General features: G+C 43.7%; 1 protein-coding gene across 5 annotated transcripts in view; it reads left to right on the top strand.

The window, feature by feature from the left end:
- Positions 1-19,577, top strand: part of patj (PATJ crumbs cell polarity complex component) — a 202,823-nt gene that overhangs the window by 84,244 nt on the left and 99,002 nt on the right. For 4 of the 5 annotated variants that reach the window (XM_038698651.1, XM_038698647.1, XM_038698649.1 and 1 more), the window contains exons 23-29: positions 5,489-5,552; positions 7,326-7,406; positions 7,485-7,556; positions 10,672-10,849; positions 11,257-11,367; positions 11,689-11,748; positions 12,134-12,233. In XM_038698651.1, coding sequence (XP_038554579.1) covers positions 5,489-5,552; positions 7,326-7,406; positions 7,485-7,556; positions 10,672-10,849; positions 11,257-11,367; positions 11,689-11,748; positions 12,134-12,233 — 666 coding nt within the window. The remainder of the gene's footprint in view (positions 1-5,488; positions 5,553-7,325; positions 7,407-7,484; positions 7,557-10,671; positions 10,850-11,256; positions 11,368-11,688; positions 11,749-12,133; positions 12,234-19,577) is intronic. The other variant, XM_038698650.1, reaches the window with a different exon arrangement.

Genomic DNA, 19,577 nt, shown 5'->3' with positions numbered 1-19,577 from the left:
CCGAAGCCTTTGCTTAGGTCACAAGTTCCATTCACTGAAGAAAGCCATGAGATGTGGGTGAAAGCTGCATTAATAGCGACAGTACTGATGGAATATAACAAAGTCAAGATGAAGATCTGATCAAAAGGTGTCAACATAACATACAAAAGAACTCCCTGATCACAGATTGGTTCTTCTGTTTCGTGTCAAAATTCTTTTTGCAACCACAGAAAAATCTTTTTGAGATCACAAGACAACAAAGCGTTTTAGAAATGTACACGATTCTTGTTTGTGTCCTTCCATCAGCCTTAAACACGTGAAATAACGCTTTCTCTGTCGAGGAATCAAATGACGTGACACTACAAAGCTTTTTATTACAGACTCTCAGGGTCCAGATTTTACCCACAGAAATACACGAATACACACTAGAGCTGCAACGATTAGTCGATTAATACAGTACATAATGATGCCTGTCTGTCCCTTAGTTTGGTATACAGTGTATAGGTCAGAGGAAGAACATACGTCAGCGGACTAATTTGCATAATCTTCATGGGTCTTTAGACCGCAGTGGAAACGCAAACAGCAGTGGACTGAAGGAACCTTTTAGTTCCTTTCTGGCTTTCTTGCTTTCTGGCTTGCTTTCTTTCTTGCTTTCTGGCTTTCTTGCTTTCTTTCTTTCTTTCTTTCTTGCTTTCTTTCTTTCTTTCTTTCTTGCTTTCTTTCTTTCTGGCTTCCTGGCTTCCTTTCTTTCTTGCCTTTCTGGCTTTCTTTCTTTCTTGCTTTCTGGCTTTCTTTCTTTCTTGCTTTCTGGCTTTCTTGCTTGCTTTCTTTCTTTCTTGCTTTCTGGCTTCCTGGCTTCCTTTCTTTCTTGCCTTTCTGGCTTTCTTTCTTTCTTGCTTTCTGGCTTTCTTTCTTTCTTGCTTTCTGGCTTTCTTGCTTGCTTCCTTTCTTTCTTGCCTTTCTGGCTTTCTTGCTTTCTTGCTTTCTTTCTTGCATTCTTGCTTTCTGGTTTTCTTTCGTGCTTGCTTTCTTTCTTGCTTTCTTTCTTTCTTTCTTTCTGGCTTTCTCTTTCTTGCTTGCTCTCTGGTTTTCTTTCGTGCTTCCTTTCTTTCTGGCATTCTTGCTTTCTTTCTTTCTGGCATTCTTGCTTTCTTTCTTTCTTTCTTGCTTTCTTTCTTGCTTTCTTGCTTGCTTGCTTGCTTGCTTTCTTTCTTTCTGGCTTGCTTGCTTTCTTTCTTTCTTTCTTTCTTTCTGGCTTTCTTGCTTTCTTTCTTTCTGGCTTTCTTTCTTGATTTCTTTCTGGCTTTCTTGCTTTCTTTCTTTCTTTCTTGCTTTCTGGCTTTCTGGCTTTCTTGCTTTCTTTCTTTCTGGCTTTCTTTCTTTCTTGCTTTCTGGCTTTCTTGCTTGCTTCCTTTCTTTCTTGCCTTTCTGGCTTTCTTGCTTTCTTGCTTTCTTTCTTGCATTCTTGCTTTCTGGTTTTCTTTCGTGCTTGCTTTCTTTCTTGCTTTCTTTCTTTCTTTCTTTCTGGCTTTCTCTTTCTTGCTTGCTCTCTGGTTTTCTTTCGTGCTTCCTTTCTTTCTGGCATTCTTGCTTTCTTTCTTTCTGGCATTCTTGCTTTCTTTCTTTCTTTCTTGCTTTCTTTCTTGCTTTCTTGCTTGCTTGCTTGCTTGCTTTCTTTCTTTCTGGCTTGCTTGCTTTCTTTCTTTCTTTCTTTCTTTCTGGCTTTCTTGCTTTCTTTCTTTCTGGCTTTCTTTCTTGATTTCTTTCTGGCTTTCTTGCTTTCTTTCTTTCTTTCTTGCTTTCTGGCTTTCTGGCTTTCTTGCTTTCTTTCTTTCTGGCTTTCTTTCTTGCTTTCTTTCTGGCTTTCTTGCTTGCTTGCTTTCTTTCTTTCTGGCTTTCTTTCTTTCTGGCTTTCTTTCTTTCTTTCTTTCTGGCTTTCTGGCTTTCTTGCTTTCTTTCTTGCATTCTTGCTTTCTGGTTTTCTTTCGTGCTTGCTTTCTTTCTTTCTTTCTTTCTTTCTTGCTTTCTGGCTTTCTTTCTTGCATGCTTGCTTTCTGGTTTTCTTTCGTGCTTCCTTTCTTTCTGGCATTCTTGCTTTCTTTCTTTATTTCTTGCTTGCTTGCTTGCTTTCTGTCTTTCTTGCTTTCTTTCTTTCTTTCTTTCTTTCTTTCTTTCTTTCTGGCTTTCTTGCTTTCTTTCTTTCTTGCTTTCTTTCTTTCTTTCTTTCTGGCTTTCTTGCTTTCTTGCTTTCTGGCTTGCTTTCTTGCTTTCTTGCTTTCTGGCTTTCTTTCTTTCTGGCTTTCTTTCTTTCTGGCTTTCTTTCTTTCTGGCTTTCTTGCTTTCTTGCTTTCTTGCTTTCTTTCTTTCTTGCTTTCTTTCTTGCATTCTTGCTTTCTGGTTTTCTCTCTTTCTTTCTTTCTTTCTTTCTTGCATTCTTGCTTTCTGGTTTTCTTTCTTTCTGGCTTTCTTGCTTTCTTTCTTTCTTTCTTGCTTTCTGGCTTTCTGGCTTTCTTGCTTTCTTTCTTTCTGGCTTTCTTTCTTGCTTTCTTTCTGGCTTTCTTGCTTGCTTGCTTTCTTTCTTTCTGGCTTTCTTTCTTTCTTTCTTTCTGGCTTTCTGGCTTTCTTGCTTTCTTTCTTGCATTCTTGCTTTCTGGTTTTCTTTCGTGCTTGCTTCTTTCTTTCTTTCTTTCTTTCTTGCTTTCTGGCTTTCTTTCTTGCATGCTTGCTTTCTGGTTTTCTTTCGTGCTTCCTTTCTTTCTGGCATTCTTGCTTTCTTTCTTTATTTCTTGCTTGCTTGCTTGCTTTCTGTCTTTCTTGCTTTCTTTCTTTCTTTCTTTCTTTCTTTCTTTCTTTCTTTCTTTCTTTCTGGCTTTCTTGCTTTCTTTCTTTCTTGCTTTCTTTCTTTCTTTCTTTCTTTCTGGCTTTCTTGCTTTCTTGCTTTCTGGCTTGCTTTCTTGCTTTCTTGCTTTCTGGCTTTCTTTCTTTCTGGCTTCTTTCTTTCTGGCTTTCTTTCTTTCTGGCTTTCTTTCTTTCTGGCTTTCTTGCTTTCTGGCTTTCTTGCTTTCTTGCTTTCTTGCTTTCTTTCTTGCATTCTTGCTTTCTGGTTTTCTCTCTTTCTTTCTTTCTTTCTTTCTTGCATTCTTGCTTTCTGGTTTTCTTTCTTTCTTTCTTGCTTTCTTTCTTTCTTTCTGGCTTTCTTTCTTGCATGCTTGCTTTCTGGTTTTCTTTCGTGCTTTCTTTCTTTCTGGCTTTCTCTATTTCTTGCTTGCTCTCTGGTTTTCTTTCTTTCTTGCTTGCTTGCTTTCTGGCTTTCTTTCTTTCTTGCTTTCTTTCTTTCTTTCTTTCTGGCTTTCTGGCTTTCTTTCTTGCTTTCTTTCTTTCTTTCTTTCTGGCTTTCTGGCTTTCTTTCTTTCTGGCTTGCTTGCTTGCTTGCTTTCTGGCTTTCTTTCTTTCTGGCTTGCTTGCTTGCTTGCTTTCTGGCTTTCTTTCTTTCTGGCTTTCTTTCTTTCTGGCTTTCTGGCTTTCTTTCTTTCTGGCTTTCTTTCTTTCTGGCTTTCTGGCTTTCTTTCTTTCTGGCTTTCTTGCTTTCTTTCTTTCTGGCTTGCTTGCTTGCTTGCTTTCTGGCTTTCTGGCTTTCTTTCTTTCTGGCTCTCTGGTTTTCTTTCTTTCTTGCTTGCTTGCTTGCTTTCTGGCTTTCTTTCTTTCTGGCTTTCTGGCTTTCTGGCTTTCTTTCTTTCTGGCTTTCTGGCTTTCTTTCTTTCTTGCTTTCTTTCTTTCTTGCTTTCTTTCTTTCTTTCTTTCTGGCTTTCTTGCTTTCTTTCTTTCTGGCTTTCTTGCTTTCTTTCTTTCTGGCTTGCTTGCTTGCTTGCTTTCTGGCTTTCTTTCTTTCTGGCTTGCTTGCTTGCTTGCTTTCTGGCTTTCTTTCTTTCTGGCTTTCTTTCTTTCTGGCTTGCTTGCTTGCTTGCTTTCTGGCTTTCTTTCTTTCTGGCTTTCTTGCTTTCTTTCTTTCTGGCTTGCTTGCTTGCTTGCTTTCTGGCTTTCTTTCTTTCTGGCTTGCTTGCTTGCTTGCTTTCTGGCTTTCTTTCTTTCTGGCTTGCTTGCTTTCTGGCTTTCTTTCTTTCTGGCTTTCTGGCTTTCTGGCTTTCTTTCTTTTCTGGCTTTCTGGCTTTCTTTCTTTCTGGCTTTCTTTCTTTCTGGCTTTCTGGCTTTCTGGCTTTCTTTCTTTCTGGCTTTCTTTCTTTCTGGCTTTCTTTCTTTCTGGCTTTCTGGCTTTCTGGCTTTCTTTCTTTCTGGCTTTCTTTCTTTCTGGCTTTCTTGCTTTCTTTCTTTCTGGCTTTCTTGCTTTCTGGCTTTTTTGCTTTCTTTCTTTCTGGCTTGCTTGCTTGCTTGCTTTCTGGCTTTCTGGCTTTCTGGCTTTCTTTCTTTCTGGCTTTCTTGCTTTCTTTCTTTCTGGCTTGCTTGCTTGCTTGCTTTCTGGCTTTCTTTCTTTCTGGCTTGCTTGCTTGCTTGCTTTCTGGCTTTCTTTCTTTCTGGCTTGCTTGCTTTCTGGCTTTCTTTCTTTCTGGCTTTCTGGCTTTCTTTCTTTTCTGGCTTTCTGGCTTTCTTTCTTTCCTGGCTTTCTTTCTTTCTGGCTTTCTGGCTTTCTTTCTTTCTGGCTTTCTGGCTTTCTGGCTTTCTTTCTTTCTGGCTTTCTTGCTTTCTTTCTTTCTGGCTTTCTTGCTTTCTTTCTTTCTGGCTTTCTGGCTTTCTTTCTTTCTTTCTTGCTTTCTTTCTTGCTTGCTTTCTTTCTTTCTTTCTGGCTTTCTTGCTCCCTTGCTTTCTTTCTTGCTCCCTTGCTTTCTTTCTCGCTCCCTTGCTTTCTTTCTTGCTCCCTTGCTTTCTTGCTCCCTTGCTTGCTTTCTTGCTCCCTTGCTTTCTTGCTTTCTGGCTTTCTTTATTTCTGTCTTGAAAACTCACCAAACTTTGCACAAAATTCAGGCGTGGCAAAATGGGTTGATAGCGACGCCAACAGAGCAGTCCCCAGACAATGTTTCACCTACATGTAAGAAATTTCTGTGGTACGTTTAATTTGGATTTAATGGTAATTTTTGCCGATTTACACACTTTGTACTTTAACTCCTCCTCCTAGGGATTTAGTCCGACCGACTTCAGATTAGTGCTGTGCACTCTAAACCAATTGGCTAGAAGTTGTGCAAACGATGAGTTTTCGTGGAACGGCGTGGCGTGGCATCCAAAATTCTCCATAAAACAGGAAGTTATTGTAACTTCAGTCTACATGCTCACATCTGCACCAAATTTGGAATACACAAGAGTCGTGCCCTGAACCCAAACAGCAGTGGACTGAAGGAACCTTTTAGTTCCTTTAAAAGTAGAAACCTGGGACAAAAAGTTCCTGGTACTAACGCAGCTTCGTCTAGGCCAACATTATTTGATTTCCTTTCTACACAATGCTTCAAGTGTGTGTTTGACATCCTGCAGATATGACTTGACTAACTTACTGTGTGCGCAGGTACTCCTGGCTGCAGAGACAGTGAAGCAGACTCCGAGCTTACTCTGACAGACACCGACACAGAGTCAGTACCTGCCGCACCTCCTCCTCACCTCTCTCTCTTCACCTATAAAATCACTTCTTCTTACTTTGCCTCATACTGGTTGTTTCCTCGTCCTCCTCCTCCTGCACCGTCACCTCCTCCTCTTCCTCTCCTGTGTCTCATTTCATTTCATTTATTTGTTTATTTGGCAGGGACAGTGCTTATTAATTAACAGGAAAGTAACTGTAAATGAGCCAGAATTAGCTCAGCTGGCTAATTTTCATCTTTTGTTCCTGCCCAGTTATTAAAAAGGCAACCTAAAATAAAGAATTAAAATTAAAAGTTCCTCTTCTTACTTTGCCTCATACTGGTTGTCTCCCCCTCCTCTGTTCCCGTTTGTTTCACAGTCCTGTGTCGCCCTCTTCTGGTTTAAGTTGTCAGTTTCTTGGTGTTTCAAACACCACTTACTGTGTGTGTGTGTGTGTGTGTGTGTTTCAAACAAGCATCTGGTTTGTTGAAATCAGTCGGTTTTTTCCTTGATGAATGTTAAGCACCACCGTGCCAATTTCACTGGCAAAACTCTTAATACTGACAGACACAACATCTTTGTTTTTTCCAGAGAGCCCCCTGATGCTGATATCCTTTGTTAGATTCTTGTGATTTTTAAAAGTTATGACTGCTATGATTTGGGGTTTTTAAACACATGCATAAAAAGGATTCTTGCAAAGGGAAATGTAAATATCCAAACCAAAGAAGATAAATCAAGTAGAGCTTTGAACCGTATCCCACAGCTGTCTTCGGAGACCCGAGTCCTTTGCTTAGGTAACAAGTTCCATTCACTGAAGAAAGCCATGAGATGTGGGTGAAAGCTGCATTAATAGCGACAGTACTGATGGAATATAACAATTGGAATATTGGATATTGATGAATGTTATGCACCACCGTGCCAGTTTCACTGGCAAAACTCTTAATACTGACAGACACAACATCTTTATTATCTTTTATGTTATGTTTTTTCCAGATTTGTTTTTGCTGTATTTTTATGGCTTTACAATGGCTTTTAATGACCGGTAGCAGACGTGGGCAGACGTGGGCGGCCGGTAAGAGACGTGGGCGGCCGGTAAGAGACGTGGGCGGCCGGTAAGAGACGTGGGCGGCCGGTAAGAGACGTGGGCGGCCGGTAAGAGACGTGGGCGGCCGGTAAGAGACGTTGGCAGACGTGCGCGGCCGGTAGCAGACTTAGGCAGACGTGGGCGGCCGGTAGCAGACTTAGGCAGACGTGGGCGGCCGGCAATAGACGTGGGCGGCCGGCAATAGACGTGGGCGGCCGGCAATAGACGTGGGCGGCCGGTAATAGACGTGGGCGGCCGGTAATAGACGTGGGCGGCCAGTAGCAGACGTGGGCAGACCTGGGCGGCCGGTAAGAGACGTTGGCGGCCGGTAAGAGACGTAGGTAGACGTTGGCGGCCAGTAGCAATGACCGGTAGCAGACGTGGGCAGATGTGGGCGGCCGGTAAGAGACATAGGCAGACGTGGGCGGCCGGTTGCAGACGTGGGCGGCCGGTTGCAGACGTGGGCGGCCGGTTGCAGACGTGGGCGGCCGGTTGCAGACGTGGGCGGCCGGTTGCAGACGTGGGCGGCCGGTTGCAGACGTGGGCGGCCGGTTGCAGACGTGGGCGGCCCGCCCAAATAAAGTCGGTATGTTAGAAGCGCTGGGAAGTTTGATGGAATAAAAGAAACAGGAAGTTGTTTAGATGTAAATATGATGAGTGAAAAGTCCTTGATGACAAACGTTTTTGTTTTCTTTCTGTGGAGGTCTGTCAGGATGATTGGTACAGAAGGAAGGAAGGGGCGGAGCCAGCGAGGAGCCTCTCTACGATTCAGAGGAGACCACAGGTAGGAGACATGCTGTACCTCCAGCTGGTTATAACGGCCACTACAGAAACATTTAGCTAACATCGTGTGTCCCCACAGGGATCTTCCTGAAAGAGAGGAGGGGGAAGGAGAGGAAACTCCTGCCTTCAGTCACTGGGGACCCCCCCGCAGGTAAGACACATACATACAGTATCTCACAAAAGTTAATGCACCTCCCAAGTTTTTGTAAATATTGGATTCTATCTTTTCATGTGACAACACTGAAGATATGACACGTTGCCCCAGTGTAAAGTAGTGACGGTACAGCTTGTATAACGGCGTAAAGTAGTGAGCGTGCAGCTTGTATAACGGCGTAAAGTAGTGAGCGTGCAGCTTGTATAACGGCGTAAAGTAGTGAGCGTGCAGCTTGTATAACAGTGTAAAGTAGTGAGCGTGCAGCTTGTATAACGGCATAAAGTAGTGACAGTACAGCTGGTATAACGGCGTAAAGTAGTGAGCGTACAGCTTGTAGTGAGCGTACAGCTTGTAGAACAGTGTAAAGTAGTGACAGTACAGCTGGTATAACAGCGTAAAGTAGTGAGCGTACAGCTTGTAGTGAGCGTACAGCTTGTATAACAGTGTAAAGTAGTGAGCGTACAGCTTGTATAACGGTGTAAAGTAGTGACAGTACAGCTGGTATAACGGCGTAAAGTAGTGAGCGTACAGCTTGTAGTGAGCGTACAGCTTGTAGAACAGTGTAAAGTAGTGACAGTACAGCTGGTATAACAGCGTAAAGTAGTGAGCGTACAGCTTGTAGAACAGTGTAAAGTAGTGACAGTACAGCTGGTATAACAGCGTAAAGTAGTGAGCGTACAGCTTGTATAACAGTGTAAAGTAGTGACAGTACAGCTGGTATAACAGCGTAAAGTAGTGAGCGTGCAGCTTGTATAACAGTGTAAAGTAGTGACAGTACAGCTGATATAACAGTGTAAAGTAGTGAGCGTACAGCTTGTATAACGGTGTAAAGTAGTGACAGTACAGCTGGTATAACGGCGTAAAGTAGTGAGCGTACAGCTTGTAGTGAGCGTACAGCTTGTAGAACAGTGTAAAGTAGTGACAGTACAGCTGGTATAACAGCGTAAAGTAGTGAGCGTACAGCTTGTAGAACAGTGTAAAGTAGTGACAGTACAGCTGGTATAACAGCGTAAAGTAGTGAGCGTACAGCTTGTATAACAGTGTAAAGTAGTGACAGTACAGCTGGTATAACAGCGTAAAGTAGTGAGCGTGCAGCTTGTATAACAGTGTAAAGTAGTGACAGTACAGCTGATATAACAGTGTAAAGTAGTGAGCGTACAGCTTGTAGTGAGCGTACAGCTTGTAGAACAGTGTAAAGTAGTGACAGTACAGCTGGTATAACAGCGTAAAGTAGTGAGCGTACAGCTTGTAAAACAGTGTAAAGTAGTGACAGTACAGCTGGTATAACAGTGTAAAGTAGTGAGCGTACAGCTTGTAAAACAGTGTAAAGTAGTGACAGTACAGCTGGTATAACAGCGTAAAGTAGTGAGCGTACAGCTTGTAGAACAGTGTAAAATAGTGACAGTACAGCTGGTATAACAGCGTAAAGTAGTGAGCGTACAGCTTGTAGTGAGCGTACAGCTTGTAAAACAGTGTAAAGTAGTGAGCGTACAGCTTGTATAACGGCGTAAAGTAGTGAGCGTACAGTTTGTATAACGGTGTAAAGTAGTGAGCATACAGCTTGTATAACGGCGTAAAGTAGTGAGCGTACAGTTTGTATAACGGTGTAAAGTAGTGAGCGTACAGCTGGTATAACGGCGTAAAGTAGTGAGCGTACAGCTTGTAGTGAGCGTACAGCTTGTATAACAGTGTAAAGTAGTGAGCGTACAGCTTGTATAACAGTGTAAAGTAGTGAGCGTGCAGCTTGTATAACGGTGTAAAGTAGTGAGCGTGCAGCTTGTATAACGGTGTAAAGTAGTGAGCGTGCAGCTTGTATAACAGTATAAATCTGCTGTCCCCTCAAAATAACACATCACACAGCCATTAATGTCTAAACCGCTGGCAACAAAAGTGAGGACACCCCTAAGTGAAAGTGTCCAAATTGGGCCCAAAGTGTCAGTATTTTGTGGGGCCACCATTATTTTCCAGCGCTGCCTTAACCCTCTTGGGCATGGAGTTCAGCAGAGCTTCACAGGTTGCCACTGGAGTCCTCTTCCACTCCTGCATGACGACATCACGGCGCTAGTGAACTGTAGCTCCCCAGTGCCGGCAGCACCAGACCAGGACACTCCCACCACCATGCTGGACTGTAGGCAGGACTCACTTGTCTTTGTACTCCTCACCGCCACACGCTTGACACCATCTGAAGTTTATCTTGGTCTCGTCAGACCACAGGATGTGGTTCCAGTAATCCATGTCCTTAGTCTGCTTGTCTTCAGCAAACTGAAGTGCATCTTCTTTAGAAGAGACTTCCTTCTGGGACGACAGCCATGCAGACCAGTTTGATGCAGGGTGCGGCGTCTGGTCTGAGCACTGACAGGCTGACCCCGGCACACAGTAGCAAGCATATTATCATTTGTTGCTGTACTAATAGGAGGATGCATCAAAAAGCCAATAAATATTAAACAAATAAGCTGCAGTCAATACAGAGTTATACAGTAGGCTACAATAGTTAATTTTTGCGTGTCGCAACCTCAAGTTGTTCGGTCAAAACTGTGCGCACAATAGTGGCTGATGGTGGAGAAGTGCAGCCAGTCCTGCGATGCGCAGCGGAGTTCATTAGGAAAGTGTGTTAATTTAAGTCTGTTTATCTTGTTTAATGTAAATAATAGCACTAATTACAATGAAAAAGACATTATTTGTGACTCAAAATAATGGTTGTTGATAAATGAATTAGACCCACAGACACATGATTTCACTGCTTCCATGGGAGCTCAGACCTCCTTATGGGAGCTGAGCTCCCACTGGCTCCCACGTGACTCGAACCCTGCCGTTCTGTCTCCGACTTCCTGTCTGGTTCGATCTGCGCTGCTTGAGGCGGCTAGCTTCAAAAATAGACCTGCTACCTATTCTCTGCGGAGCGGTGGGAAGCGCTTCTGGGACGCGATGCAGCCGCCTCTGGTGAAGCATTGACAAGAATGGCTGCGATTAGCGACGGCGACCGCCAGGGCACCCAGAATGGGCTGTGTGGTGTCATGACTGAGGAGAAAAAAATTAATGATTATTTATGTTTGTCTGTCCCATGTTTGTGGGACAGACAAGTGGGTAATAAACAGTCTTCCTGCCCCCGCAGGGTGGAGGTGTGGCCTGAGGAGGGTCAGTCATTGGGTCTGAGCATCGTTGGAGGTCACCATGTCATCAAGCGTCTGAAGAACGGCGAGGAGCTGAAGGGAATCTTCATCAAACAGGTTTTGCCAAACAGTCCTGCTGCCAAAACAAAGTGTCTGAAGACCGGAGACAAAATCCTGGAGGTAAGGCTGGGTCTAATACCCACGTCGACAGCTGCAGTACATGCATTGGCTGTGTTAAGTCATGTGATGTGCTTCTGCCTTCACTCTGAATAACCAGTGAACCAGTGAAACCGCAGAGAGAGAAATCATTAGATGAAGAGTTTAAGAGGAGAAATCTTCAAACGTCATCAAACAGCAGCAAGTCTGAAAATAACTGAAATTATGCAGGAAAATAAGTGTTTAAACTGACTTCTCCTGACTTGACGTCTCACTTTCAGACATCATCACTAGAGAAGAAACATGAAGCTTAAGATTTAATTTGTTGACAGGTGACTCTGTCTACACAGTGTCACACCTGAGATAAGTGTTTTGCTTCCTATCTCAACATTGTCGTGTGCGTGTGTGCGTGTGTGCGTGCGTGCGTGCAGGTGTCAGGTGTTGACCTACACGCCGCCAGTCACGAGGAGGCGGTCAGTGCCATCAAATCGGCTCCGAGCCCCGTTGTCTTCATCGTGCAGAGCCTGTCAGCTACTCCACGGGTACTAACACCGACACACTCGACCTCATTCAGACGGCCGTTCATAACCCGGCGGGGGGAGGGAGGTGGGGGATGAAATCTTCACTGTGCTCCTCACTCAGGACACCATTTTAACCCCTGGGGAAGTGACAGGATCTGTTCTGTAACAGACGGTGGGAGGCTTTGGTCTTAAAGGACATAAAAATACAAAGGACGAAAAGTGATCTCACCTCCCCTGCAGACAGAAATCCAGTCCACACAGATTACACATCTGTAAATACAAACACATATATAAATCTGGTGCACATGCATGTCTCACAATCTGTGTGTGTGTTTGTTTCAGCCTTTGTCTCTAACAGCTTCCAGCTACAATAAACACAAAACAAAGAGGAAAGAGTCTCCGGTAAGAACTGGAATTACCTCACCTGTAGTGGCACGTTAGGAAGGCACTGGTTTCTATTTATTCGTAGAAGTTTCTGTTCTCCCAGAATCCTTGAGCCCTGTGGAAAGATGGCTGTCACAACCTCTCCTCTCTTCTCGCCTGTCTTCATCTTCACTAACAAAACAAAAACAGACTGACAGTGCTTTAGAAGTCTAGTCTTTCAGTCCTGTAGACGCCAGCAGAGGGCAGCACAACCTCAACTTGCCCGACTGACTGGGAGGGGGGTGTACTAATCCCTTTCACTGCCATCAAACACAACACTAATACCCACTAACAGCTCAACTCCTCTGATATGTTCTATGAAGACTGGGTCACAGAGTTTGTTTGTTTCTTTACACCAATACAGCAACCAGGTGCAGCCCCGCCCCCTCTGAGACAGCCCCCGCCCTACAGACCTCCCAGCCAATCAGAGCAGCAGATGAACCCTGACCTGGAGCAGGCCAGAGGTCAGTAACTCACACACACACACACTTTAATCCTTCAGTTGGATTTCGTTGAGGTCATCTGTTAATCCAGAGAAGACGCATTCAGTTGGTGATAAAACCATAGACAGTATAATTAATGGAGGAAGCCACAAGTTTGACTGGAGAGCAGTGAAGCTAATTTTGGTCCTATGTAGGACTGCTACATGGCTACTTCCTGTTTGCACCAGGGTCTGCTGCGCATGATCGCGAGTTTAAGAAGCAATTTAAGACGCAGAGCGACGGCAGAAACCCGGTAATTCTGGTCGCTGCACGGCTGCACCAACAGAAAGTCTTCTGGCTCAGTGTGTTCGTCTGACTTCAACTGTAACTCTGTTTAATCAGCCCATCGACAAGACACTGTCACTGATGGCCAAATAGGTTTTTTAGATTCCCCTGATGGGTTTTGATGTCAGTATTTGGGTCTACATGGAACCCTCCATGCAGGCTTTGGTCGGCCTCACTGTTCAAACTCTCGCTGACCCCCCTTGGACAAAACATTCAGTATTTCTGTTATCTGTGACGTGCATCAGTCCACCCAGCGCTGTGGTTCATGTCAAAAAATCTCATGAAATATTCCTGGCAGAGTCCCATCAGTGGGACAAAATCCTCTACAAATGCATTCATGTGTCAGTGTTGCTCTGCTGGTTGGAATGATGAAGCTCAAATATCTCTCTACATAAACACACCTGCACATAAAGGTTTCGCAGAAACTCAGCAGTGTTTCTGGCGCCTGCAGTGAGCGTCCAAGGTGATGACAATGAATGGAAACACTTATTCTGAATTTATAATAAATGTGCGACACTCACAGCCTGATAATGTACGACTCCGCCGCCCAGTGTTGTGGTGGTGCTGCTACGGTCAACAGTTTAATCCTGCTTTATTTTTTATTGCCATAGAGATGCGTAATCTCTGCAGTAACTACAAACAGAGCCACAAAACGCAGCAGCTGAATCAATTCATGACAGAGGAAAAACAGCTGAACTCCTGCTAAAGGAAACTGGATTGGCAGGTTTCAGTAGCTGCAGCTTTTTCATGTGTTTTGGTGATTAAGCTACATTTTAAATTGCATATTTAAATGTATTCAATTACAAATAAGAGGCGTGGATCCGCCTCACAAATTAGACTTTAGATTTGACTTGACAAAATCAAAAAGACTTGCAACTCAACCTCGACTTTAACATGAATTACTCGTGACTTCACTTGGACACTTGAGCCTTTTGACTCAAACTGACTTGACACCCTCCTCAACCCCAAATATAAATGATGATATCAATAAAAATTGTGTGCATCAACTCTTCGTTTAATTCATGAAATTATACAAAATGTGTTGTGTGAAACTGCTTCTCTGCCTTTTTTCTGTACAAGTTTAACTCTTGTTAAAAATATGAAATGGTATTCAATTTGGTGAAGAGCACATTATGATGTGTTAAGGACTCGAAACTCAAAGTTTAGGACTTGGGACTTTGATTTGACTTAGGACTTGACCTTGACTTGGGACTTGACCTTAACTTGCCTGTCTCAACTTGAGGCTTGACTTGGGACTTGACCTTGACTTGCCTGTCTTGACTTGGGACTTGACCTTGACTTGCCTGTCTTGACTTGGGACTCAACTTGAGCTTGACTTGTCTCACCATGGGACTTGACTTGGGACTTGACCTTGACTTGCCAGTCTTGACTTGGGACTTGCCTGTCTCGACTTGGGACTCGACTTGGGACTTGACCTTGACTTGCCTGTCTCGACTTGGGATTCGACTTGGGACTTGAGCTTGACTTGTCTCGACATGGGACTCGACTTGGGACTTGAGCTTGACTTGTCTCGACATGGGACTCGACTTGGGACTTGAGCTTGACTTGTCTGTCTCGACTTGGGACTTGAGCTTGACTTGTCTCGACTTGGGACTTGAGCTTGACTTGTCTCACCATGGGACTTGACTTGGGACTTGACCTTGACTTGCCAGTCTTGACTTGGGACTCGACTTGGGACTTGCCTGTCTCGACTTGGGACTCGACTTGGGACTTGCCTGTCTCGACTTGGGACTTGCCTGTCTCGACTTGGGACTCGACTTGGGACTTGCCTGTCTCGACTTGGGACTCGACTTGGGACTTGACCTTGACTTGCCTGTCTCGACTTGGGATTCGACTTGGGACTTGAGCTTGACTTGTCTCGACATGGGACTCGACTTGGGACTTGAGCTTGACTTGCCAGTCTTGACTTGGGACTCGACTTGGGACTTGACCTTGACTTGCCTGTCTCGACTTGGGACTTGAGCTTGACTTGTCTCGACATGGGACTCGACTTGGGACTTGAGCTTGACTTGCCAGTCTTGACTTGGGACTCGACTTGGGACTTGACCTTGACTTGCCTGTCTCTACTTGGGACTTGAGCTTGACTTGCCTGTCTCGACTTGGGACTTGACCTTGACTTGCCAGTCTTGACTTGGGACTCGACTTGGGACTTGACTTGGGACTGTAAATCAATGACTTGGGACTTGGGTCTTGACTTGGGACTTGACTTGGGACTGTAAATCAATGACTTGGGACTTGGGTCTTGACTTGGGACTTGACTTGGGACTGTAAATCAATGACTTGGGACTTGCCTGTCTCGACTTGGGACTTGGGTCTTGACTTGGGACTTGACTTGGGACTGTAAATCAATGACTTGGGACTTGGGTCTTGACTTGGGACTTGACTTGGGACTGTAAATCAATGACTTGGGACTTGCCTGTCTCGACTTGGGACTTGACTTGGGACTGTAAAACAATGACTTGGTCCCACCTCTGTTGCAGATGTATTTGAATGATTTCTATATCAGTATTGATAGTAGTCAGTCAGACATCTGGCAAAACCAATTCCTACAAGCTAAGACTGCAAAAACAAATCAAAGTAAAGTTTATTTTCTTAAACAGACCGGACAGCTGAGGCACCACCATCTCTGACTTTAAACCCTTCTGCTTCTGTAGTTGCTGCTTTCAAATAAATCGGTTCCTGTTGCACTTCTCTTTATGGATCCGTGTTTCCTCCGCTGTCTGTTTCTGATAGTGAAACTACAGAATTATGGCTGCAGAGTGAAAACTGCCTTCTGACTCTAAGAATAGAAACATCTCTGGTATGCTGTTTGTTCATGCTGTGGCTGTCATGAACGCTGCCGCCTCTAGGGGGCGCCTGCGGCACTCTGGACTCTCCTGACTGTAATGATTTATTGATTAATGATCGGCTGCAGCTGGAGTTTCTTCTCTGTTGATTAATGGAGCGTGGCAGCGTTTGGGCAGCTGAAACCAGCTCATTAATAAAAACTTTCTTTCTCTCTCTCACACACATGCTGTACTTTTAACCAATTATAGTTTGATTGGTCTCTAGCTCATAGTGCAGCGGTCCATCTTCTTCTACTCTTCATTAAATTCTCCTTGTCTGCTGTTTTATTTCAGCTCCTTATTAAATAATATATTATTAATTAATATATTAGTTATTTGATCTTGTGCTGATCCAGGGTCAGATCCAGTGTTGATATTTTCCTAGTTGAAAACTGTTATAAATGAGTCTACGTCACCGTGCAAACAAAATACCACAGTTTAAGAAATAATAAGAATATCCGAAGCTCTTTCAGTATTAAAATAATACGGATGATAGAAAACCGATCACCTGATTAAATATTGGGCAACTGTTAATTATTAATGGTCAAGAATATTTTTAAATTCTCTCTGGTTGCAGTTTTCTCACATGTAGGAATGTTTGAACTGATCAGTTCTCTGATCAGTTCTCTGAGTTTTGGACTGTTGGTCAGACAAGACAAGACGTCTACTTTAATAAAAGAATAATGAAAATAACCTGTACTTGCAGCGCTGAATTTGTCTCCTTCCATCTTTAACTGTTTGTGGCCGCAGTGCAGTTGGTGAAAATACAGCAAGGAGCTTAATGTTAATAACGTGGAACAGTTCACGTATATTTAGATCAGCTGTTGAAGATACGGTGATTCAGGGAAACCGTCTTGTTCAAGTCATCAAGTCTCAGTATAGATTTAAGGGCTATAAATAATTTTCCTGAGCTGGTCGGTTTGTTTGTTTGTTCTGCTTCACTTTACCTACATGCACCTTTTTTTCTTCGCTGTCGGTGGAAGTTTGGTTTTTAGGAAAATCACAAAGGCTGCAGTGTGTGTGTTTATTCTGAGCTGACGCCTTCATCTTCTGACAGACTGAAAGTTCCCATCTGCCATATTGGAAGAGAGAAAGAAGAGCTCTGTTCATTGGTCATTAAACACTCAAGCTCCGTGTGTGTGTGTGTGTGTGTGTGTGTGTGTGGTGTTTTGCCAAATAGCAGTAAGTGACTCTGTAATTAGTGTCAGCTGTTCAGCTCTGGCGCTCTTTGGCTTCCTTTACACTGAAAACCTGAAAATCAACCTCGGTGTTGAAGTGAAGCAGATCTTTTGTCTATCATTTAGTCCTGAGATCAACTACAACTTTGGTGTATATCTACTAAATATCTAAATATTTTCTGTTTGACAAACTTCCAGGAACGGGGGCACGCTGTCCGTCATTCAGCAATTGGAGCAGCAGTGGACTTGATGGCGTCCGGACCCGTTAGCGGGCGGGACCTCACAAATCTCCGAAAACGTAGTAGCAATTTTTTAAATCGGCTCCGTCTTGAGAAATCGACCACGTATTTGGAGTTTAAACAACTATATTCCCACATAAAAAAAAAAACTGTGACACGAGAACAGCAGCATTATAAAAGTTACAGTTGTGAGTTTTCTCCTCCGACATTTCCGCTTTGCAGGCTCGGTAAAACGGGCGGAGCGAGAACACATCCGGGTCTTTGACTGCACTTGGCTCGATGCGGACTTTGGATTGGAACAGTACTTTGGCTGCGACTGATGGCGTTTCACAAGAACAGAAAAGAACGCAGACTGACGGCTTAAGATTCAATGCTTCGATGGGCGGAGCCTGATTCGACTGTCAATCTCACAGTCGAAGCTTCGCAGTGAAACGAGGATCTCGCCATTTTGGCGATATGGGGGTGCTCAACGTCTGATTTTACACAGAACTACCAGTTTTCTGCCAATAAGTTAATATACAGCCTGTTACAATAAACATTTCAACGTTTAATGCTGTAAATAAACTTTAAAATTTCAATAAAGGTTTTTAAAGTGTGTAAATAAATCCTAGGCGTCAGATAATTTATCACTGTTGATGAACCACACAGAATATTTTATCGTTTGTAAACAGCCAGCTACTAGGAACCGCGACGTGCACGCAGCTGTCGGCCGTATGGCATGCACGCAAAACTCTGCACAAGACCGACGAACGGCAGGCGAGCAGAGAGGAAATGGTCAACAGTAAAACTCAGTTTAGCTGGAAATGTACAGTTTAAGTTACACTGACTAATGAACAGAGACTGCAGCTCTGCAGCAAGATTAAAGCACCCATGAGACGTATTTTTTGTAGGCTCACCCAGAAGTTAGCGTCGCTCTGGTTCCCTCGGCAAAAAGCCGCTTGGATTTTCTCCCTGGGTTTTTGGAACATTGCCGAAAATAAACGGTTTGGTTTATGGTTCTTCGGAGTGTCTCCATTTATCTGAGGTTATCTACATTTTTCTCAGAGTATCTCAGTATTTTATACCATGTCGTTTGTAGCCACAGGTATTTCTGTTTATTTCAGAGTATCTCAAAGAGTTCGAGCCAGCGTGTCTCCGAGCGTGTCTCAGTGTACCTTGCTGTATTGTTTAGGTGTTGTACTTTAGCAGACAGGCTGTTAATGTGTGTGTTTCTGTCTTTGCAGGACTTGTTTGAACCAGCAGTCCCTCCGTCCCGCCTGTTACAGGCCTGTCACAGCTCAGAGTGGAGGACGTCTTTCTGTACTTTCATTCCTTTCGCCTCCCTTCGGTCTTTCTTTCTCTGGATTTTTGGGGTTTCCTGGCTGCCTCCCTCTGGTTTCTGTGGGCTTGGTTGGGTGCGTTTGATGCGGTTGGACGGGGCCGTGAGGGGTCTTTTCTTCTGGCTGCTGGTTGGAGGGTTTAGCTGTTTGTGGGAGGAGCTTATTTGCTGCTGGTTTTAATGTGTTTATTGCAGGGACCTGAGCTGTTTGGTAAAATATGTGTTGTTCTTCTGACTGGGTTTATTTTAAAAACTTGTCTTCAAATCAAACAAATCATCGGATATACTGTAGAGAATTATTCTGATTGGACTGAGGGGGGAAGTCATTTTATTCTGGACTTACTTTCATTTTAATTTCTTCAATGGGTCAAGCTGGGGAGGCCCAGTTTAAACAGGATTTATATTACTTGGGGATCTCTCTTGTGATTTAGGACTTTACTCTCCATGTCTGTGTTTCATTCAGCAAAATGAAGGTCTGCATTTCGGTCGTATTTACTGACTAGACCGGCTATTAATATCTATAAAAACATAGCAGCCAACAAAGTGAGCAGAGGAGCTGAATGTGATGCTGCTGCAGGAGGCCTGTGGAATCATTTACACCACTGCCAACAAATTAATAATTAAATCTAAAGAATTACATCCGGTTTACTGGAACATTGATTTACACAGGATTGATATGTAAGATAATATGTAAGTCAGGGTGAGTCCACTGAGACCAAAACTGACCTGGTTCTAGTAAAACAGCAGATTCAGCACAGATACTAAACTGTCTTCTGAAACCAAAGTGAAGTCCTGAAATATTCAGTTTCTCAATAGGTCTTTCATAAAATTAAATAGATTGGTTTTATTTGTTTTTTTTAAGTTTTTCAGTTTGTAAAATGTTGCTGTTAATCAGATGTGACAGAAGTGCTGGTATAAATTTGACAACTTGTTTTTACTGAATAAAACTTCCTGTTTAAAAACAACATAAACTAAAGTCTCTGGCAGATTAATTTACATTAACGTGATAAACGACTTCTGGGACAGTTGAGGCTAAAACTCAGTGCCTGATCTTTAGCCTTTACTCAGAGGCTCAGTCCCTCTACGTCTTTACCCCGGACTCTGGGTCAAGTTCGGCTCAGTCTGCCGAGACTGCGCAGTGAGTAAACCTCACTCCCCGCCACCTTAAGAGACGCACTGGTGACTGGCGCCAGTGCCTGCGGGGTTTAGCCTCCTCGTCAGCGTGTCCGCCTCCTGTTCCCGAGGTCGCCGGTTCGAGTCAGGTCCGTGCAGTACGTTCTGGGGAGCAGCCGCATGCGCTCGCTTTAACCTCATGGTCCCTCCCACCTACTTCCAGGAAAAACACCTAAAACAACAAACCCAAAATAAATCAGTAATATCTCCTCAACCATCAGGCCTAGATGCGTAATCTGGTCTCCTTTGAAAGGTCAGAAGCTGAGGAATATAAATCCATTGTACAT

Source organism: Micropterus salmoides, unplaced genomic scaffold, assembly GCF_014851395.1.
Source record: "Micropterus salmoides isolate LMB-PRFRI ecotype aquatic unplaced genomic scaffold, ASM1485139v1 Ms_hic_scaffold_5, whole genome shotgun sequence".
NCBI lineage: Eukaryota > Metazoa > Chordata > Actinopteri > Centrarchiformes > Centrarchidae > Micropterus > Micropterus salmoides.
This window is presented reverse-complemented; position numbering and strand designations above follow the sequence as displayed.